Source organism: Chlamydomonas reinhardtii, chromosome 1, assembly GCF_000002595.2.
Source record: "Chlamydomonas reinhardtii strain CC-503 cw92 mt+ chromosome 1, whole genome shotgun sequence".
Taxonomy (NCBI): Eukaryota; Viridiplantae; Chlorophyta; class Chlorophyceae; order Chlamydomonadales; family Chlamydomonadaceae; genus Chlamydomonas; species Chlamydomonas reinhardtii.
In genome coordinates, this window is record NC_057004.1 from 673,662 (window position 1) to 693,124 (window position 19,463).

The 19,463-nt window shown below is 64.0% G+C and overlaps 4 protein-coding genes across 4 annotated transcripts in view; 3 read left to right on the forward strand and 1 right to left on the reverse strand.

The window, feature by feature from the left end:
- The window catches only part of CHLRE_01g003532v5 (uncharacterized protein), a 15,368-nt gene extending 11,416 nt beyond the window's left edge, over nt 1–3,952 (forward strand). The window contains exons 18-22 of the mRNA XM_043058150.1: nt 217–395; nt 785–1,130; nt 1,370–1,465; nt 1,799–2,077; nt 2,384–3,952. Coding sequence (XP_042928064.1) covers nt 217–395; nt 785–1,130; nt 1,370–1,465; nt 1,799–2,077; nt 2,384–3,118 — 1,635 coding nt within the window. The 3' untranslated portion in view covers nt 3,119–3,952. The remainder of the gene's footprint in view (nt 1–216; nt 396–784; nt 1,131–1,369; nt 1,466–1,798; nt 2,078–2,383) is intronic.
- A 222-nt stretch (nt 3,953–4,174) lies between these two features.
- On the forward strand, nt 4,175–6,936 carry CHLRE_01g003541v5 (uncharacterized protein). Its single transcript, XM_043058151.1, has 2 exons — nt 4,175–4,824; nt 5,061–6,936. The coding sequence occupies exons 1-2, from the start codon at nt 4,616–4,618 to the stop codon at nt 5,131–5,133; spliced, it is 282 nt and encodes a 93-aa protein (XP_042928065.1). The 5' UTR covers nt 4,175–4,615; the 3' UTR covers nt 5,134–6,936.
- Nucleotides 6,937–6,968: 32 nt separating this feature from the next.
- CHLRE_01g003550v5 (uncharacterized protein) lies at nt 6,969–13,784 on the reverse strand. The gene is made up of 10 exons (XM_043058152.1): nt 13,275–13,784; nt 12,976–13,019; nt 12,710–12,734; nt 10,687–12,134; nt 10,039–10,133; nt 9,587–9,744; nt 9,211–9,266; nt 8,908–8,978; nt 8,485–8,545; nt 6,969–8,048 (listed from the first exon to the last, which is right to left on the reverse strand). Exons 1-10 carry the CDS (start codon nt 13,498–13,500, stop codon nt 7,704–7,706), a joined length of 2,529 nt encoding a protein of 842 aa, XP_042928066.1. The 5' UTR covers nt 13,501–13,784; the 3' UTR covers nt 6,969–7,703.
- A 1,550-nt stretch (nt 13,785–15,334) lies between these two features.
- On the forward strand, nt 15,335–16,855 carry CHLRE_01g003600v5 (uncharacterized protein). Its single transcript, XM_043058153.1, has one exon. It carries the CDS (start codon nt 16,061–16,063, stop codon nt 16,373–16,375), a length of 315 nt encoding a protein of 104 aa, XP_042928067.1. The 5' UTR covers nt 15,335–16,060; the 3' UTR covers nt 16,376–16,855.
- Nucleotides 16,856–19,463: the final 2,608 nt, after the last annotated feature.

The following is a 19,463-nucleotide window of genomic DNA, read 5'->3' on the forward strand; positions in this document are numbered from 1 at the left end:
GAGAGGGAGGGAGACTGAGGGAGGGATTTGGGGGTTAGGGGTTAGGGGCAGGTCAGTCATGACCAGATGGAGGAGCGAACAGACACGCATGGAAGCCTGCTGTTTGTTTTGGAGCTCACACATCGCACCCGCCTACGTGGACCGCTGTTGCCACCTCCCCACACCTCCCCCACACCTCCCCACCCCTTCACCCACCCACTTCCACACCTCCCCCAGGGCGTGTTCGCTGAGACCATCCGCACGCAGCACCTGTCGGAGCGGCTGGAGGCGCTGGCGGCTCTGGAGGAGGCGCTGGCGGAGGCGGCGGAGCGGGCGCGGGTGCGGCACGTGGCGCCCAGCCTGTTGGCGGCGGCGGTGCGGGCGGCGGTGCCGGGCTGCACCGAGGACACCGTCAGGTGGGGGCGGGAGTGGGGCGGGAGGGGGGAGGGGGTGAGGAGAGGGAGGGGGAGGGGGGAGGGGAGGAGGGAGGAGGGAGGAGGGAGGAGGGAGGAGGGAGGAGGGAGGAGGGAGGAGGGGAGGAGGAGGGGGAGGGGAGGGGGAGGGGGAGGAGGGGGAGGAGATTCACGTTGAACCAATCCCGTAAGGAAACAGTCGTGCTGCAAGGAGGAACTGCAGCCGCATACGCGAGCTGTGGAGGGGGAGGAGTGGGAGGAGGGAGGAGGGGTTGCATGTGGGTGCACACATGCCGCCGCCGGCTGTGTCGAACGCTCACAGCCTGCGCGCGCGCGCAACCCCCAGACACACACGCTCACACCCATACATACATGCAAACTCTCCCTCGCAGGCAGCACATGCGGATGGTGTACGGGCTGGACGCGCGCGTCAAGGCCGCAGAGGCCGCCGCACCCGCTGCCAACGCCGCCGCCGCCCGCGCTGCCGCCACCGGCACCGGCGCCACCTTCAACCCCGGAGCCGGCGGCGCCCCCGGCGCCCGCCCCGGCGCCGTGCCTGCGCTGCCGCTGGCGGCGGCCCTTGGCGTCGACGACAGCGCCGGTGCTGCTGCGGGTGCTGGGGGTGCGGGAGGGGGTGGCGACGGGCCGTCGGCGCTGGTACCTACGGTGGAGGGTGTGATGGCGCTGGTGCGGCGGGGCTGGGTGCAGCAGGTGCCCAGCATCGCCACAGCCATCACGGTGAGGGGGGGGGGAGGAGAGGGAGGGGGAGGGGGAGGAGGGGGAGGGGGGTCACAAAACCCAAACCCAATATGCGCAATCGGGGGGATGGTTGGTAACTGGAGGGGCAAGGGGAGGGAGAGAGTCCAGTTCCAGGCCTGTTTCCTGTGAACAGGACACCGACAGCTAGGCATGCCTGGAATCCCCTTCCCAGTTTGATCCCCCTGTACCAATGAACCAACCCCCTCCCTCCAATGCAGCAACTGGGTCTGGCCGCCAAGCTGAAGGCGCGTCTGGCCAACAGCATCGCCGCCAGTGCCGCCGGGGCGGCCGGGGCGGCGGACCCGGGCAAGCAGGTGGGAGGGCGTGTGTGTGTGAGAGAGGGTGTGTGTGTGTGAGGTCGCGGGGGGGAGGGGTGCATTTGAATAGTGAAGAAGTGGGGGGCACAGAGGTGTAGGGAGGGTGCCGGGTGGTGCTTGCATGGGTGGGTGGAGGTGGTGCTTGCATGAGTGGATGGATGTGGTGCTTGCATGGGTGCTTCGCGCTGCTGCTTTGTCGTGCGGCTTTGTCGTGCGTCGTGCTGCTCGGGGATTGAGCCGTTGATGGGGATGAAAAGCGAGGGAGGCGCAGTGCCACACCAGCATCAACCCCTCCCCTGCCTCTCCTCTCCTCCCCTCCCCTCACCCCAGGGCTCAGCCACCTCCATGAAACGACTGCCCGGACTGCCCGGACTGGGCGGCGGCATCGGCACCGGCTGGGCGGCGGCACTGGGGGCAGCGCGCGGCGGCGGCGGCGGCGGCGGCTGCGGCGGCGGCAGTGGCGGCAGTGGCGGTGGCAGCGGCCGCGACACGCCGGGTGGTGGCGGCGGCGGCGGCGGCGGCGACGCGGGGTCTCGTATGGCTCGTGCGGCGGCCAAGCGGCTGCGATACCTCAAAGCCATGGACGCCGTACGCGACTGCTGGATGCAGGTGCGGCGGAGCGGGGTGGGGGTGGCTAGCTGCGGGGTTGCAAAGATGGTTGGAGAAGCGGTACAGGATGCACTGGGGGGGGAGGGGTAGCCGTTCATGTGAAGAACGGGATGATGAAATCATAAGTATGGGGGTGGGGACGGGTGGGACTTTTGGAGGGGGAAGAGGGGAGGGCGAGGTGGGACTTTTGGAAGGGGAAGAGGGGAGGGCGAGGCCAAGTACGTGATGGGACTTCAGCCGGCTTCGCCCTGGTAGGCCACGTCAACGTCAATACATGCACACACGCTCCCCCGCCCGCACACACAGGAGGAGAAGACCAAGATGGAGAAGCTGGTGCACATGACCTCCACGCCCCGCGGAGGCCCCCAGCAGCAGCAGCCCGACGCGGGCAAGTCCTCCTCCGGGCCCGGCGGCGGCAAGGACCCCAACAGCAAGGCCGGAGCCGCCAACGGCCAACCGAACCGCCAGAACCAGCAGCAGCAGGATGCGGCGGCGGCGGCGGGGGCGGCCCTGGCCCGGGTGCCCACAGCCGCCGAGTTCGCAGATGACGACGATCCAGAGCTGGCGGCGCTGGAAGCTACACAGAAGCTGCTGGCGGCGCAGGTGGCGGCGGCGGCAGCCGCCGCCTCCGGCGGCGCCGCCTCCGGCGGCACCGGCGGCTCCGCCGCCGGCGGCGGCCGAGGCGTGAGCTTCGGCGCCGGAGGCGCCGACGGCGGCGGCGGCGGCGGCGGTGCGGGGCTGACGCCGCGCAGCCTGCGGCGCAACAGCAGCAACGCCAACGCGGGCGTGGCGGCTGCGGCTGCGGCGGTGGAGGAGGTGGGCGAGCGCATGGCCTGCCTGCGGGCGCTGGATGGGCTGATGGTGGCGCTGGCGGAAGACCGGCCGGATGCGCCCGCGGCGGCCCTGGATCCGGAGCTGCGGCGCAGTCTGTATCACGACCCTGCAGACAGCGATGAGGATGATGATAATGACCAGGAGGAGGAGGATGGGGAGGGGGGCGGGGAGGGCGGCAGCGGCCGCGGGGGTGACGGGGACGAGTGAGGGGCGTGCTCGTGAGGGTGCATGGGGTTGTGGGGCTTGCGGGCCTGATGCAACCCGTTGGTGCGAGGCAACAGGTCACGACCGGCTCTGCTGTTACCTTTGGGCACTTGTAATACGGTAGCCCGCTTTTGGGGTCCTTCTAACGCTGGTCAACAAAGTTACCCATTATCCATGAATCCATGATTTGGTTTGTGGAAGCAACGCGGTTGGGGGCAGGCTGGCATCTGGTGCTGGAATGTGAGAACCGGCGACAAGCTGTCAAAACACATTATCGAAGATGCTTTACGTGTGTTCAAATGCAGCATCAAGCAAGACGAGACAGCAAGTACGGGCTGAAGCAATAAGGATGGCGCGTTGCAGTTTGCAAAGGGCTTGGTGTCCTGGGGCATGTGCTTGTACATGTGCTTGTACATGTCCCGCTTGCGATGTGGCACCTGTGCGCTGCGGGCCGTTCGGAGGGCTCACGTGGTTCGCGTGGATGTCGGTGTGTACGGGTGGACACGGAGTAGCTTACACACACGCACCGGCAGTCCCGTGGTGAACGGAGCTGCACCGGGCATGGGCGGCGGGCGTGGGCGGCGGGTGGCGGGCGGGCGTGGGCCGCGAAGTCTTGTGCGTGCCGCGTGCGTGTGTGAGGGTTTGCCACGTGCCAGGCCCTGCCGCAAGGAGCAGGCGTGAGGCCTAACATCGCCATCCCAAGGGAACAAGGGAACATGGAAGAGTCTGGGCGGCCATGCGGCGTGCAACAGGGGTGTGCGTGTCATGGAGCAGTCGTGCCTGGCCAGTCAGGCAAGGGCCTGCCATTCAGCGGGAGTTTTGTAACGGTGTATGCGCGTGCCCGTGTGCCGGCATGCCTACTGCCATCCACACAACTGCAAAGGGCTTCGGGAGCGTGGCTGGTCTATGGCCGGTTTGAGTCCGTGCACAGCCTGCACGGCGGGAGGGAGGAAAGGCAGCACGAAGTGGTGTGCCCATCGGCGGCACTCGGCGCCAGCCAATTCCCATAGTATTGCCTCTTAGCTTGTTGAGCCATTAATACGGGCGCTATATGCATCTGTAATTGGCTTCTGGCTGCGGCCCAGTGTCAAACACTGCGCGCCGATGTAAGCATTTGCAAGCGAAGTAGTCTTCGCGACTCACAGAAACGCCCACATGAAGCAACCTCGTGTTCATAGCGCTTATATATGTACGGGACGACTACTGCCCAAGCCAGTTCAGTAATGTCAGCAGCCCCGCGCAACGAGCGGTACTCTCGCTCGCAGTGGCTGACACAGGCTGATGCTTTGCGCATTCCCTCGCAGCCAAACAAACAAGCAGTGCAACAGATCTTGATGCTTGCACTTTTGCATCACATGCACTTTACTTGTTGGGCGAGAGGTTGGGGAGCGGGGGAACGGGTGCACATTGGGCCCCCGCGCACTCCCCGCCACCTCGCCTGGGCCCGTAGCGTAAGCGTTGCGCTCTACGCATTGGCCCACCCCCGTGCCCGCTCACAAAATGCCCTTGACCTCGGAGGGGATCGAACCCCCAACCTTCGGATGGTGCCCTTCCGGTATAGTGTCCGGAGGATTGGAATCCGACGCGCCACCATTACGCCACGAAGCCCTAGTGCGGGAGCAGAAACCTCTGCGAGGCGATGCCACCAGAACGCCGCCACGTGCTCCCACCCACACTGTGCCGGTGCTGACGACCAGCAGCATTGACAGGTACGCTGAATCCGGGTACCCGCGGTCCCCGGGAGTGACCGCCTGCCTCCGCCTGTGGTGGACGCTCTGGGAACCACTCCACCCCCCCCCCGGAGCGCCAGCGCTGAGTGCTTTTCCGTGAATCCGGCGGCCAAGAAGTTTCGATCTAGTCTGATACGCCACATGGTGCTGCTCACGGCCCACGCAGACACGCCCTGCTTGGTGCGACAGTGGTGCATTCCTGCCAAAGCATTCAGTCAGCCACGGCGCGTTCCCTACCGGTACTCCCGTCTGCCCGCTGGTGGCGGAAATGGGTACCACACGGCTTAGTGACCTTACGGCCGTGAGCCCTCGGCATGAGGTCAGCTGCAACTCGTCGGCTCCGAGTCTAAGGCAGCAGCGGTGATAAGGCTCTACAACGTCATGTTCGCTTGTGCGTGTTGCGTTTTTTCAAGCACGTCAAAGGCTGGGTCGAAACTTCTTGGCCGCTGGATTCACGGAAAAGCACTCAGCGCTGGCGCTCCGGGGGGGGGGGTTGGAGTGGTTCCCAGAGCGTCCACCACAGGCGGAGGCAGGCGGTCACTCCCGGGGACCGCGGGTACCCGGATTCAGCGCACCTGTCAATGCTGCTGGTCGTCAGCACCGGCACAGTATGGCTGGGGGCGTGTGGCGGCCGTAATGTGGCATCGCCTCGCAGAGATTTCTGCTGCTGCACTAGGGCTTCGTGGCGTAATGGTGGCGCGTCGGATTCCAATCCTCCGGACTTCAGCCGGAAGGGCACCATCCGAAGGTTGGGGGTTCGATCCCCTCCGAGGTCAAGGGCATTTTGTGAGCCGGCACGGGGGTGGGCCAATGCGTAGAGCGCAACGCTTACGCGGCCCAGGCGAGGTGGCGGGGAGCGCGCGGGGGCCCAATGTGCACCCGTTCCCCGCTCCCCAACCTCTCGCCCAACAAGTAAAGCGCACGTGATGCAAAAAGATGTAAGCGTGGTAAGGATTCGACCACCCGGGGAGAAGGATGATGGGTGTGCGATGGATGATGAAGGATGGTGGGGCATGAGCAGTCGGCTGGTTTGGCGACATGCCGCGCACAGGGTTGGGGCTTGGACCTTGGGACCAGCGGCGCTGGTTGGTTGGGTCGCATGTGAATGAGGTGCTGCGCAGCATGGTGCAGAGGCGGGCAATTGGGCGTGTTGAACTGATGGTGCGTGTATGGCTGCGGTGGATGTGCGGGCCCCAAATTTTAAAGGCAGAGACACGACATGCTTTGAGTCGGTCACGGCTTGCCCAGGTGTGCTCTGGTCTGGCTACTTGAGGGTGAGCAGCAGGCGCAGTGGGAGCTGGGAAGGGCACTGGTGCTGTGGTGCCCAGCCGTTCTGCCAACCTCCGTACTCCATGTGGTGTCGCGGGCCGTGTCGGAGGCTGGGCGGCTGGGGCCCGGGAACCTGAGCCGGGGAGGCCCCCAGGTAGCTGAACAATGCGGTGTCACAGGAATGCAAAAGGGGCACGACCGTGCGCCTGCGTTACAGGCCGTCTGCTCAGCTCCAGCAGGGGGGGGGGTAGAAAGCTCAGATTCTTACCCCATGCTCAAAATTACAGAGCTTTAGGAGAGCATTATGCACGTACTTTTAGTTTTTTAAGGGGATCTCTGGTGAGGAAGGTCTGGGCCGCCAAAGTTGGGGGGTCGGTCCTCGTCCCTGGGGGTCCGTCGGGTTTCGGGAGCCCATCCCGGCGGATTTCGGGAAGCGCCCCACAAGCAGAACTAGTGGCCAAACGCAGCAGTACGAGGCTCATATGTGCACGTTATGACGTCATAAGCACAAACAAAGCGTGGGAGGGCTAAGTTGCGCGTCCGGGCGTGGACATGTCGGGACATGTCTCCACATTCGACACATGCGCACTGTCACAGCTGGGCTCTGAAGCGCTGGTGCGCACGAGTTCACGTCTAACAAGGCTGCCGATGCACATTGTCCATTCGTCACGCGGCAGAGAGTTGAGCGCGGGGTGGTCTGGGTCGAGGGGATTTCCATGGATAGGATCCCGCCGGTGACCGAAGTCTCAGAACAGGACCGCTGATGACACGGAGTGATAGTGCTCGTCAAGAGGAGTCGATTGACACCACTTTGGTATTAAATGGAGGGGTTTTAACCCCTGAACAACAAGGTTTTGTCCGTCGGGGGGTCGGTCGTCCCCTCAAGGGGGGTCCCGGGGGATTTCGGGGCATGGGGTCTGGCACTTTGTTTCCTACCCCCCCCCCTGGCTCCAGCATCCTATCCTGCTAGGCTGCCACGCATGGCATTAGCCGGCTTGCGCGAACCCGCACATGTCAGCACTGCGCACGGCAGCCGCATGGCGCTAGCCAAGGTCCCACCACCTCCCATCCGCAATTAATATCATGAAAGCCGTTCACCTATCAATCTCATACCGCTCATCCATAACACTCGGCCTATCCTACGTCTACAAGCCCTCTCAGTCTGCCAACAAAACACACACATACAAGTCTAACCCCACCCTCCAACGCTCTCAGCTCGCTCCGCTCCTGCTCACAGCCACATCGCGCACATGGCATCCACAAAGCACCTCAGGCTCCGCACGCCCCCCACCCGCGGGCGCTGCGTGGTCGCCTCCCGCCACCGCACCACCGCACGACCACTACAGCAACACAACGCCCCATCGCGCGCCACCCACCGGCACCCCTTCACGGCGCAGTGCCACTCCCTAAAACCCACGACCTCTGCGCGCACGCACGCCTGCACGCCGTGTGATCGCGCCGCTCCTCCGTGTCATTGCGCCCCTGATGTTGCCACACCCACTATGATCGCCGCATTGGCCCGACCACCTCACTGGCACTCAGCTCCGCTCTCGCCTGCCCTCTGCCTCCGATTCCAAACTCCCTCGCCTCTACTTGCGGCCACCAAAGGTGCGGTTGACCGCCGAGACCAGGTCCTTGGCACTGGGCGTCTTGCCGCTGCCGCCCACCTTGCTGCTGCCAGCCCGGCTGCCTGCCTGGCTCCCAGCCTTGCTGCTCGCCTGGCTGCCAGCCCGGCTGCCTGCCTGGCTCCCAGCCTTGCTGCTCGCCTGGCTGCCCGCCTTGCTCCCTGCCTGGCTGCCCGCCTGGCTGGTGGGCTTGGAGCCGCGGGTGGAGGCGGGCTTGGAGGCGGGCTCGGGCTTGGAGGCGGCGGCGGCCACTGGCTCGGGGGCGGCGGTGGTGGGCAGGCCCTCGCGCTCCCACTCGCCCAGGCCGCCCTGTGTGTGGGGGGGGGGGGCGCGTGTGTGTATGTGTGCGTGTGTGTTAAACACAAAACAAACGGAACAAAGCCGCCAAACACGCGTGCGCAGTTACGGACCAATACCTACGCCGTGCGTGTGTGTGTGTGTGTGTGTGTGTGTGTGTGTGCAACGATGGTCAGGATGGCAAGGGAAGGAGCCGGAGCAAGGCCTCGCGAGCGCACGGATGACTCGGTAACGGGCGGGGCGTCGCAGGCAGGCGGGCAGCCCTCCCCTTGCGGGTTCCCCCCTCTACCTCACCCCTGCACCTCCACCGCCCCACCCAAGCTTCAGCCTCCGTTGCCCCCCTCCAGCCCACTGCCCCCCCTCCACCCCATTGCCCCCCCTCCACCCGCCTCCACCCCACTGCCCCCCCCCTCCACCCCCACTGCCGCCCCCCCTGCCCCCCCCTCACCTTCATGTGCGCCACCTTGGTGTAGCCGGCCATGGTCAGGTAGTACACGGCCTTGAGCGAGCTGCATTGCGCGCAGGGGATAAGGGGGGAGGAGGGGAGCGTAAGGATTGAGGTAGGGTCAGGGGGTTCCATGCATGATGGAGGTGGGTACCTAGGTGTGTGTCTGTGTGGGTGGCCAGGCGGGGAGGTAAGCAGGCAGGTCAGCCAGTGTGGCACAATGTCGACCCCACAGGCCCACACGCGTGCTCCGCCCAAGACTTCGCACGACTGCACACCACACATCGCGCACTGCTGCCACTGCTGCCGGACCGCCGACACAGCAGCACAGCCGCCCCATGCCGCCCCATGCCGGGTCATGCCGCCCCAGGGCTGCTGCCCCAGGGCCGCCGCCTCCTCAGCCTGAGCCCCAGGCCCACCGCTCACCGCGACTGGAAGCCGAACTGGGTGCCGGGCTTGTTCTCCAGCGTGCCGCCGCTCTCGCACAGCACAATCACCTGCAGCGGGCGCCCGGGTGCGCGGGTGCGGTCGACATGGTGTCGAATGTTGAGGCGTGCTCCCCGTGTGTTGCCACGTGCGCAATCCCCACCAAGAGACACACTGACACTGAGTAACCGGCCGACTTCGCGGACCAAGCTCCGCCCCGTTTGCCCACTACTTCCTTACGGCATTGGTTCAGAGTGAACCCCCTTTGCCCGCCCCACCGGCTGCGGACCCCACCGCCCCCACCTCCTTGTTCTTGGGGATCTTGGCCGCCACCTCAGCCACGAAGTTGGGGTTCAGCTCTGGAGGACAAGAAGGACAAAAGCAAAAGGTTAGGGATGGGGTTACAGTCATGATTACTTAAGAAATGAAGGCGTATGGGGTGATGAGGGAGCGGGACAAAAGCAGAAGGGATAGCACCGGTGGGGGATCAAGCAGGTGGTGGAGGGTGGGTGGGGCCCGGGTAGGTTTTGCGCCTGTTTGCGCACGTGTCAAGGAGCACAAGGAGAACAAAGTGCAAAGACAGTGCAAGCGATTGCCTGTTTGCGCAAGTGTGTGATTTTGTGCCTTCCCACTTCCCCTTTCACAGAACTCTCACTACCGTACACACACACGCTCTCACCGGTGCCGAAGATGCCGAAGAAGGCGAAGCCCACGCGGCGGATGTTGGCGGCCAGGCCGGAGCCGGTGATGGGCCGGTACAGCGGCAGGTTGAGCGAGGGCAGTGCGGCGCGGGCGGCGGCCTTATCAGCCAGCCGCACGTCCAGCAGCACCGCGCCGCTGCGGGAGCGGGGAGCGCGGAGGAGAGGTGGGGAGGGAGGTGCGTGTGTGGAGGCGGGGTGAGGGGTCACGCCGGCGTGTGACCACCATTCGAGACGACCACTCCCCTCTTGTTTTATACAGCAGTAGGTGGACTCCGCCCCCCGACCAGCACCCGCAAGCCGCGCACACGCCCGCGCCCACATAAAGGTGTCCTCGAACAAAAACACACACACATACACACACGGCGGGCTTCGTTTTGTTGTTTTAGAACACACACGCGCGCCCCAAACACACGTGCACGCCCGCCCGCACCTCTTGGCCCGCTTAGCCGCCTCTTGCGGCGTCACGGTCTTGACGCCGCCGCGCGCCACCAGCACCTTGTACATCTCCCGCCAGTCCACAGGCTCCTGGAAGGGGTGGGCGGGTGGCATTGCAAAGATGGTTGGAAAAGCGGTACAGATCGCACACGCACACACGCACACACACTCTCTTTTCCTATCAGGTGAGCTCGACTGCGACCAGCGGGCTGGAATCAGGGCATTAGGCGTGCTGGGTCAACGTTGTAGCGCGCCCAGGGCGCGGCGCATACAATGCATATGGGTGCCACTCGGGGTCAGGTCGTTCGTCGATCGCCCGAGGGGGGGTTCCAGGCTTTTTGCGGGTAAGTATGACGACCGGGGTCGACGCGGCTACGCGACGCTCGGTATCGGTAGGTATCCGTAAGTAACTCCGGCGCGCCGTCTGGGCGGGCTTTGTTTGTTGTTTTTTTCAACACACTCTCACACACACACACACACACACACACACACACACACACACACACACACACACACACACACTCTCACACACACACACACACTCATACACACACACGTACACACGCACGCACACAACACACACACTCTCTGTTTTCCTTGTGCTCTTGAACACACACACACACACTCTCTCCCACCCCCGCACCTTGAAGGAGCTGCGGAACTGCGGGGCCACAAAGAAGGTCAGCGCGAACGTCACCGCCGCCGAGCCCAGCGCCAGGTACGTCACGCGCTCCACGTCCTCAGGAGCCGGCGCGGCGGCGGCGCCGTCGGCGCCCGCGGCGGAGCCGGAGGCGGCGCTCAGCGCGGCGGTGATGCCGGCCAGCAGCTCCTGGAAGTCAACCGACGGCGAGGCGGCGGCGGCGGCGGCGCTGGCGGCGGCGGTGGTCGCGGCGGTGGTGGCGGCGGTGGCGGCCGCGGCGGCGGCGGCGCCGGCCGCCTCCGCCGCCTCCGTCACGGGCTCCACCACCGCTTCCAGGACGGCGGTGGCGGCGGCGCTGGCGGCGGCGGCCTCGGCCGCCGCCTCCGGCATGGGCGGCTCCGCGGGCACGATGGCCTCGGGCGCGGCGAAGGGCGACTCCTCAACCAGCTCCGTGATGGGCGCGGCAGGCACCGGCACCACCGCCGCCTCAACCACCGCCTCAACCGCCTCTACCGCCGCCTCAACCGCCGACACGGGCTCCGGCGCGGGCGCCTCCGCCGCCACCTCCTCCACGGCAGCCTCAACAGCTGCCGCGAGCACGGGCTCTGGCTCGGGCACTGCCACCTCCTCAACCGCCACGGGGGCGGGCGGCGCAGGCTCCTCCTCGCCAGCCGGGGCGGCGGCAGCCGCGCTCGCCTCCACAGGCGCAGGCGCCGGCGCCTCCTCCTCAGCTGGGGCGGCGGCAGCGGCCTCCTCCACCGCCTCCTCCTGCACCTCCGCCGCCGCCTCCGTCACCGCCTCCTGCTGCACCTCCTCGACCACCGCCACTGCGGGCTCTGCAACAGGCGCGGGCAAGTCAGGCGCGGCGGCAGTGGTGGCAGGGGTGTCGGCGTTGACATTGACAGCAGCACCGGCGGCAGCGGCAGCAACGGCAGGTTCAGTGGCTGGCGGCTCGCCGGCTGATGCCGCTTCGGCTTCCGCCGGCTGTGCTGTTGCGGTTTCGGCCCCTGCCTCCTCCTGCGCCACCTCCTTGGCAGCTGCCGGTTCTGTCGCTGCCTCGACTGGGGTCACGTCTGGTACCGCCCCGGCTTCCGCACTGCTGTCCGAGGCTGACGCCTGCGACACAGCAGCTCCCGCCTCCTCCGCAGCCGCTGCAACCGCCTCCTCCGCCTCCGCCGCCGCCTGGGACTCCTCGCGGGCTGCAGAGCTGGATGCTATGGGCGGCGGCGCCTCTGGCTGCTGTCGCTGCTGCGCCGGCTGTTGGGCTGCGGCTGGCGCCGGCGCTGGCTCCTGCTGCTTGGGCGCCGACCGGCCCTCCACCGCCGCCAGGGTCTGCAGCAGCAGGCTGCGTAGGTCCGAGCCCAGACCGGCGTCGGCGTCGGCCGCGGTGGTTGGTGCAGCGGCGGCAGACGGGGCTGCTGCTGCGGCGGGCGCCTCCGCCACGGCGGCTGCTGCCGGCACGCACACGAGCGCCGTGTGTGGGTTCGGTTGCGGCGGGGATCACGGTGACGCGGTGTGGTGACAGTGCAGTGCGATGGTGGGGGAAGACGCGTAGTTACAGCGCACACGCACGGATGCACACACGCGAGCACGGGCCATGGGGCACGAGGGCGACGCACGGTGGCGTTGCGGAACGGTGGTGGTGGCGCCGACAGGAGACGCAGCGCACGTAGCACGCGAGCATCAGTGAGGTGGGCGTCACAGGCAGAGTGGGTGGCGGCAGAGGGGCGACAGCAGGGGCGGGGAGCACAAGGCGGAGGCAGCAGGGTGGTTGCGCGGGGGAGGAGTGAGCGCGATGCCAGCGAGCGCGGTCGACAGGGGATATGATACGTGTGGCGATATGTGGCTGGTACACCCCTTGTGCATGGGGGCAGGCACGCGCAAAACACGAGCAATATACCACACCATCGCACCACCGGCCAGCCCCGGTCGTTGCCCTCAGGGGCACGACAAGCTTCGGAACTTCCCACACACCGCCAACATGAACAGATCAAACTTGTACCGCATCACTGCCGGACCGACTCACCAGAAGCAATGTCGCTCACAACCTCCTGTGTGGGGGCAGAGGCGGGGGGACGGGGCGGCGTGTGCGGGCAGCGGGAATAGGTTGTGACAAAGCGCGTCGTAGCAGGCTAGAACATGTGAGCTGCAGGAATGGAGCTCTGCGCCCATGCAACATGCATTGCCGGGCGGTACCGAGTTGGGTTCGGGGGAGGTGCCAAGTGGGTGGCAGGCGGCCGCCCGAGCAGGTGAGCTGGGGCCCCCGAGCACCCGAACGCTTGCATAACGCACCTGGATCGCAGGCGCCGTGACCAGCTGCACAGCAGCCTCGCTGCCTGCACTCGGAAGCAAGTGCGCGCGTAGCGAGAGGTGAGCAAGCAAATCGATTCATCTCACGGCGCGGTTCTGCGCGGTCCTCTACAACAGCTTGCACGCAAATAGGCGCATGCGCAGTCATCAGGGCGTTCAAAAGCACCCAGCTAACACCGCGGCCGCCCAACGCCAGGGCGCGAACGCGCCTGCGGTCGCATCCACCCACTACTCAAGCGCAACACCCAAACCGCGGAGTCGCGCCCCACACTGCAGCTTGCCTGCAGCCGCCGAGAGCTCGATGACAACCTCCTGTGACACAGCGACCGCGGGCAGTTCCTCGGCAAAGGCAGGCGTCGCGCTCGACAGCAGCACCACTGAGGCAAGACCAGCGACGAGGGCGCTAGGAGAATCATTATGCACTGCCTTTGGCACAATGGCAGCACCACGCTGCACCGCGCCGCGAGGCGCCTGCAGCCTAGACGAACGAAGGTTCAGGGCGGACATTCCTCGTCCTTGTCACTGACGCGCGAAGGGAGCGGAGCCCAGACAGTGACAGAATGGCTCAAAGTTGTGAGCAATGGATTGGGGTGTTATGTCGGGCGACCTCGCCAATCACAACACTTTTGCTTGCATGTAAGCTTCAACGCGTGCTCTAGCCATTTGTGACTGCTTTGTGCGTTGAGATTCTATAACACTGTGCTCAGTGACTTGGGAGCTGCTCGACGCGACTTGGGCCTGTTGCACCGCTTGGTCCTCCCTCAAGCATCCCTAAGCCCCTGAAACGTGTCACTATGGCCTCAGATGTGATGCCCTTTGATGTTAAGGGTATCGGGCGAGGAGGGGCGGAGGAGTGACATGGCGTCGGAGTCGAGCGGTTCCACAACCAAAACCTCCCAGCTCCGCAGCGCGATGGCTCGCCCTTTGTGGGGACTCACAGTTAAGCGTGGTATAGCGGGGTGGCAGTGTGTAGCTGGGAGGGGCTGTGAGCGCATTGTGTCGTGAGCGAGGTTGGGAGATGAGGAAGCAGGGGAGGGTTGGATCGTGTTTGAGCGCCAGGGCAAGCAACTCAGTAAGTGCGGCCTGCAAAGTGTTGAGCCCAGCAGGTGATATCCCTCGAGGATATTTGGCATTGGCTTTGCCTAGACCTTTTGGCTTTCGTCGGCTTTGGCCTCATGGGCTCGGGCGGTGCAATTCAGTGCCCGTTTTTGTGAGCAGTAAGGGCCGCGCCTAGCCGCCGCTCGCCACCCGGGTGCCACACTCGCGACTCGCCGCCTAGGCTGAGCCCTGACCCTGCCCAACCTCCCTGGGGAAGTCAAGAATTCAAGATAGGGCGGTCAGAAACCCAGAATGGGGCCGTCAGGGGGCGGTCGAACAAGGGGATCGTCAATTGGCAGTCAGGGGGCGGTCGAACAAGGGGGTCGTCAGTTGGCAGTTAGAATGGGGCAGTCAGGGAGTGGTGAGGGTGCGTGGTCAAGTGGGGGCGGTCAAAAGTGGGACAGTCAAGAGGTGGGGTGTCACGGGGCCTCCGACTGCCCCTTGACTGCCCCCTGGACCTTGCCCCTGACCACCCACACCCTTTGACCGCCCCACTCCTTGGGTGAGAGCAGCCAGGAGCAGCTCGATATGTCTCAGCCTGATCCCAGGCGCATACTGCGGCAGTAACCCTTTGACCAGCATAAGAAGGGCCGGTCTCATGGACGTAAAACCAGACAATAGGAACTTGCAAGCCACTGTACCGTAGTGTTACAAAGGTTTCGGGATTAATATTTTCGGGGAGGGAGCCGAAATCAGCCCCTGGCCACTCATCTTTGCGGCAGTTTGCGCCGATGGGGAGGGGGGGTGGTGGGGGAGGGGCACTCCCTCCCCCCGCACGGGATGCAAGCATCGCACGATAGGGCAGGCACCAGCGCACAAGCACGGGCGGTGTTCGTACGCCAAGGGGAGGGGCCAGAGGGGTTTCGGGGGGCGCTCGGCCCTGCTCGGCCCCCATACAGGAGGGCGCTAGCGCGCGAACGGACGGCCGGCGAAGCGGTCAGGCACGTTCGTGTGGGGCTATTGCCGCGGCCAGCACACCAGCAACATATAGAGATTCCAAGTATATTATGACGAGTGCCAGACCGCAAAGATCGAGTGATGGAGGTTGTCTCAAATTGTCAGTCAATCAGTCAGCAAGGAGCACTATGCGCACATAATTAATTCTACAAATAGATACTTGATCAATACATCCGATGATTTCAGTGATGCACAGTAAATCGCGTCCGCGGGCAAGCTTGCTGGTGGTGCATTTGGCTCGCTCGCTGCGCTTCAGGGGAACCTTTCGCGCGTAGATAATACAGATCACTCCGATCTATCCAAAATATACTATGCATCGCGCATATGCGCCTTGGGGAGATTGCACAATGGGGGGCAAACCGGTCCCGCGCTTCGCATCCCTTGGCGCTTGCAAAAAAGTAAAGGTGCTGGGCGAGCTGGCTATTCTTTCACATACGAGTCAACGCGTTTCGTTCACCCACCCCACAAAGTGCATCTTCTTTGACCAGCGTTTTCTCACAGCAAACGCCCTCAAAAATAAATGGCGCGCAGCTGGGTTGGGCATCAGGGCGCATAAAGTCAGTTACACTTGGTCGCAGCCTTGAAAGCGGGCTGGGGCGCACGCAAGACCCCAAAAACACGCCAGGAGGCACACTTTGGAACAGCATGTGTAGATGAGTGGCTAAATATCTGATGGTTTACCTCTATCAGCTAACTCGTTCTACTCCGCTTGGTTGCGTTAGGGCGCCTCGGCGCCCTGACCCTCCTTGTCGGTAGTAGTTCCTGGCCGGCCTTCGTGGCCGCGCCAATCCCCTGTGGCGCCTCCATGGCGTCCCTGGCGTTGCTTAGGTCAGCTGTAGTGCGTCAGTACTGCTCTGGCTGCGGCGCGACACTCAGTCGGCGACATCATCGTCGCCGTCCTGCCGAGCGGTCCCCGCTCTGGCAATCTTTGCCGACCATCATGATCTCACACCGTGGAGCCTTCGCGACCTAGCGTGGGTGGCGCGCCTGCTCGCCGGTCGACCTCGTCCTCATGGCTTCGCGATGCTTCTGGCGGGGCGCTCGCTGCTGCCGGGCTCGCAGTGGCGTGTCGCTGAGCGGCTCTTTCGGTAACGGAGGGCCGATTGGAGCTGCTGGCGACTCTTGCTGTGGGCTGCTGCCGCGGCCTGACGTGGCGCCGGGCTCGCCGCGCGTGAACCGGGGCACGCTGCGGCGGGAGCCAGGACCGGCGTCTTCCGGGCGGCGGCGGCTGGAGCTGTGGGCGCATCTACACAGTGGAGAGACCTGCTTGGCGAATGCAGTCTGGCGAAGGCAGTCCAGCGAAGGCTGGCTGGCGCAGGCCGACTAAGCGAAGGCTGGCTGGCGCTGTCTGCTGTGCTAGGGTGTTGCGAGGCTGTGTGGACTTGGTTGGGCGGTGGGCGTGCCTGCACCGCCTGTGCTAGGTTACGGGCGCTATGGCTTGTGCTGTCTGATGGGTCGGACCGGCTGATCCTCGTGGTTCAGCGAACTTGCACGGCCCTAGGCCGTCTACAGGATGCAGCTTCGGGCTGCACCCAACAGTGTGAGGGCCCTGCCCTGTTGGTGCTGGTGTTTTGGGGTAGGAGTTGCACTTTGCAAAGTGGCAGTCAGTCTGACGCCGACCCGCGGCTTAGGTGAGCAGCGCTAGCGTTTGCGGTGAGCCTTGCTCGGGGTTCCTCCCCTCCTTTAGTGAGGCGAGGAGCATGGGGGTCATTCGAGGTTCCCTCCTCGAGTGTGCGTACGTGTCTCGTGCGTTTATGGAGCCCTGGCTTGCCCGTGGCTGTCATCCCACATGTAACCTCTATTCGCTAAATATCTGATGGTTTCCCCGCGAGAGCTATCCTGCTTACTAGAAGCCGGTCTGCGAGCCAGTTGGCGCTGATGCGCCGGGGCAGGAGGAGGCCCCTGATTAGGGAATGTGCGTCACCCAGCGCCGATCTGCGAGCCCGTGTTTCGAGGCGTTACCGTGGCCCAGTATGGCCGATGGTTGCAGACAACCCCCCTCCCCCACATACCTAAATATTTGTGAAAATATTCGGGAAATTAAGTATTCGGGACGCCCACCGCTGAGATTTTCGAGCTTGATTCGATAATTCGGGGCACCGCTGAACGCACCCGGAATGATCCTGCGGCACGGCCTGTGGCCCTTGTGACAGGGCGCCTCTCGTGTGCCGTTCACCAGAATACTCCTCATGCCATTGTGCATACACAGCACCAGCCACGAGCCGCCAGTCACCAGCTTACCCCGCCTACTCCCCATGCCCGCCCCCACGCTTGCACCCCCCCCCCTCCCACCCGCACCCCCACCGGCACCCCACGCCCACACCCCACCTGCACCCCGCCGCTGTGACCCCTCCGCACCCAGCGCTCGTATCTTCCTTCGTTCGGAACGAAATTTGCCCAAAAAGGCCTCTGGCGGACGAAATTGTTTATGGATGCGAATTACAATTGAAGGGACAGTCCGACAAGCGGGGGCACACCGTACCCACGCCGCGAGGGACCGTCTCCGGCCCAGAGAGAAACACCCACCCCCTGGTTGACTGCCGACCTTCATAGCGTTACGCGCATGAGTCGAAGCCAAGCCGAAGCCCGCCAAAGCCCCACCGCCACGTAACACCCCTCATCTCTTTTAGGTCTTTTGGCGGCAGCACCAACGCAAAACAAGGCACGACAGGCCAGTGGTCTGCCGACAGCCCCATCAAACGAAAGCACCACACAAATATCACGTCCGAAGACGATGGCTGGCGTCAGAGACGCGCAATGTCTTGGCCCGAAGGCCCATGTCTGATAGTCTGTGCCGAGGCACAACTGGAACCGGAAGCCAAGCCGAAACACCACCAAGCCACAGCACACCACAGCCCCTCTCAAAGGGCGCACCACCCGCCAACCGTCCAACCAACGACCCAGGCCGACCCTCCACACAAGCCCCAGCGGCACTCGGAGACGAGAAGAGCCAACAGTCGCCCGGGCGCCCGGGCAACAGCCGCCCGTGCACACACACCCCAAACCCGGGACTACCCGACTGCGGTCACCACGCGCCTACCGGTCCGTGAACCGTATGCTGCGAGCTAAAACCCCCAGGGCTAAAATCTGCAGAGCCAGGAAGACCGCAGACAGAGACGACGGCTGACTGGGCGCCACGAGGCAAGACGCCGAGGCGCACACAGGCGAGGCACCGATGCGCCAGCCGTTGCGCCGGGCCAAGGGCGACCACGAGGGCTACCCACTACCTGCAAACACAGAAACCACTGACAACACAACACCGAAGAACTCATGCGACCAGCCGCCCGCGAGCCGCCATGGAACTTCGAACCCAAAGCTCGGCGCTGAGCGCCTGTCTGAACCCCAACCCTGTCTGAACCAATCTGATCAAAGCGCCCGGAACAGGCGACAAAAATTTGGAAACGAAAGCCAAGGTCGACAACTAAGATGTTGTGCGCCCCCACGCGAGCCAAGGCTCGCGGGCTAGGGGATGAGCCCTAGAGGCTAGTAGGCTTGGGCTACCTCACTCTTTTGAGTTATATTCTCTTTAAGGTTGCGATAATTGTTTATGGTTGCGATATTACAAAGAAGGGACAATCCGACCAAGCAAGGGTGCCCGTGCACCCAGGTCAAGAGGGACCATCTCCGGCCCGAAAGGAAACCACCCTCCCCCCAGTTGGCTACCGACCTTCCACAACCGTGCAACAGGTCTTCGCGTAATGCGTGTCTCGGCAGCTGCACAGCGAGTCGAAGCTAAGCCCAAGCCCGCCAGAGCCCCACCAACGTACAGCAAACCGACTGAGTCGGCGACCCTGGGTCAGCGCCGAAAAGATGTTTAATCATTTTCAGCGCAGTGCCGGCGAGATAGTGCCGCCCGAAGAGATGTCTAGGTAGCTATTCGCAGCCCGCAGGTTCATGGCTCAAAAGATTTAGCAGAATGCGCACAGGGAAAAAAGGCGCGAGACGGGGTGTCTGAATACCGCGTCATTACTCGGCGGACTTTCTGCGCTGTCATCATTGTATCGTGAAAGCCCTAAATTCATTGACGCGAGCCGGGAAATATGCACAGGGGAAAAAGGTGCAACATGGGGTCTCTTGTTTCTGCAGCTTTGCCCTGATCAGATACAACAATCGATGCATGATAACATGAACGGCACAATCCTTCAATGGGGCAGCGCTAGCTCGCTTGCGAGGCAAGCGCTTTGCAAGCGCTGCATGGGCACACGATAGCCCTGCAAAGTAGTCGCGTTACACCATACAATATATATAAGGATTTTTACAGCGAAGAACGCACGCAGAAAGGGGCTGATCAGCGACATGAATAAGGGACAGTTGCTTTGGCCCCTACATATCAACGGCAAATTAGTGCACAACAACATGATCGCTTCGCAATTCACGGGGCGACATCACGGAGACGGCTACGAACCGCCGACAAC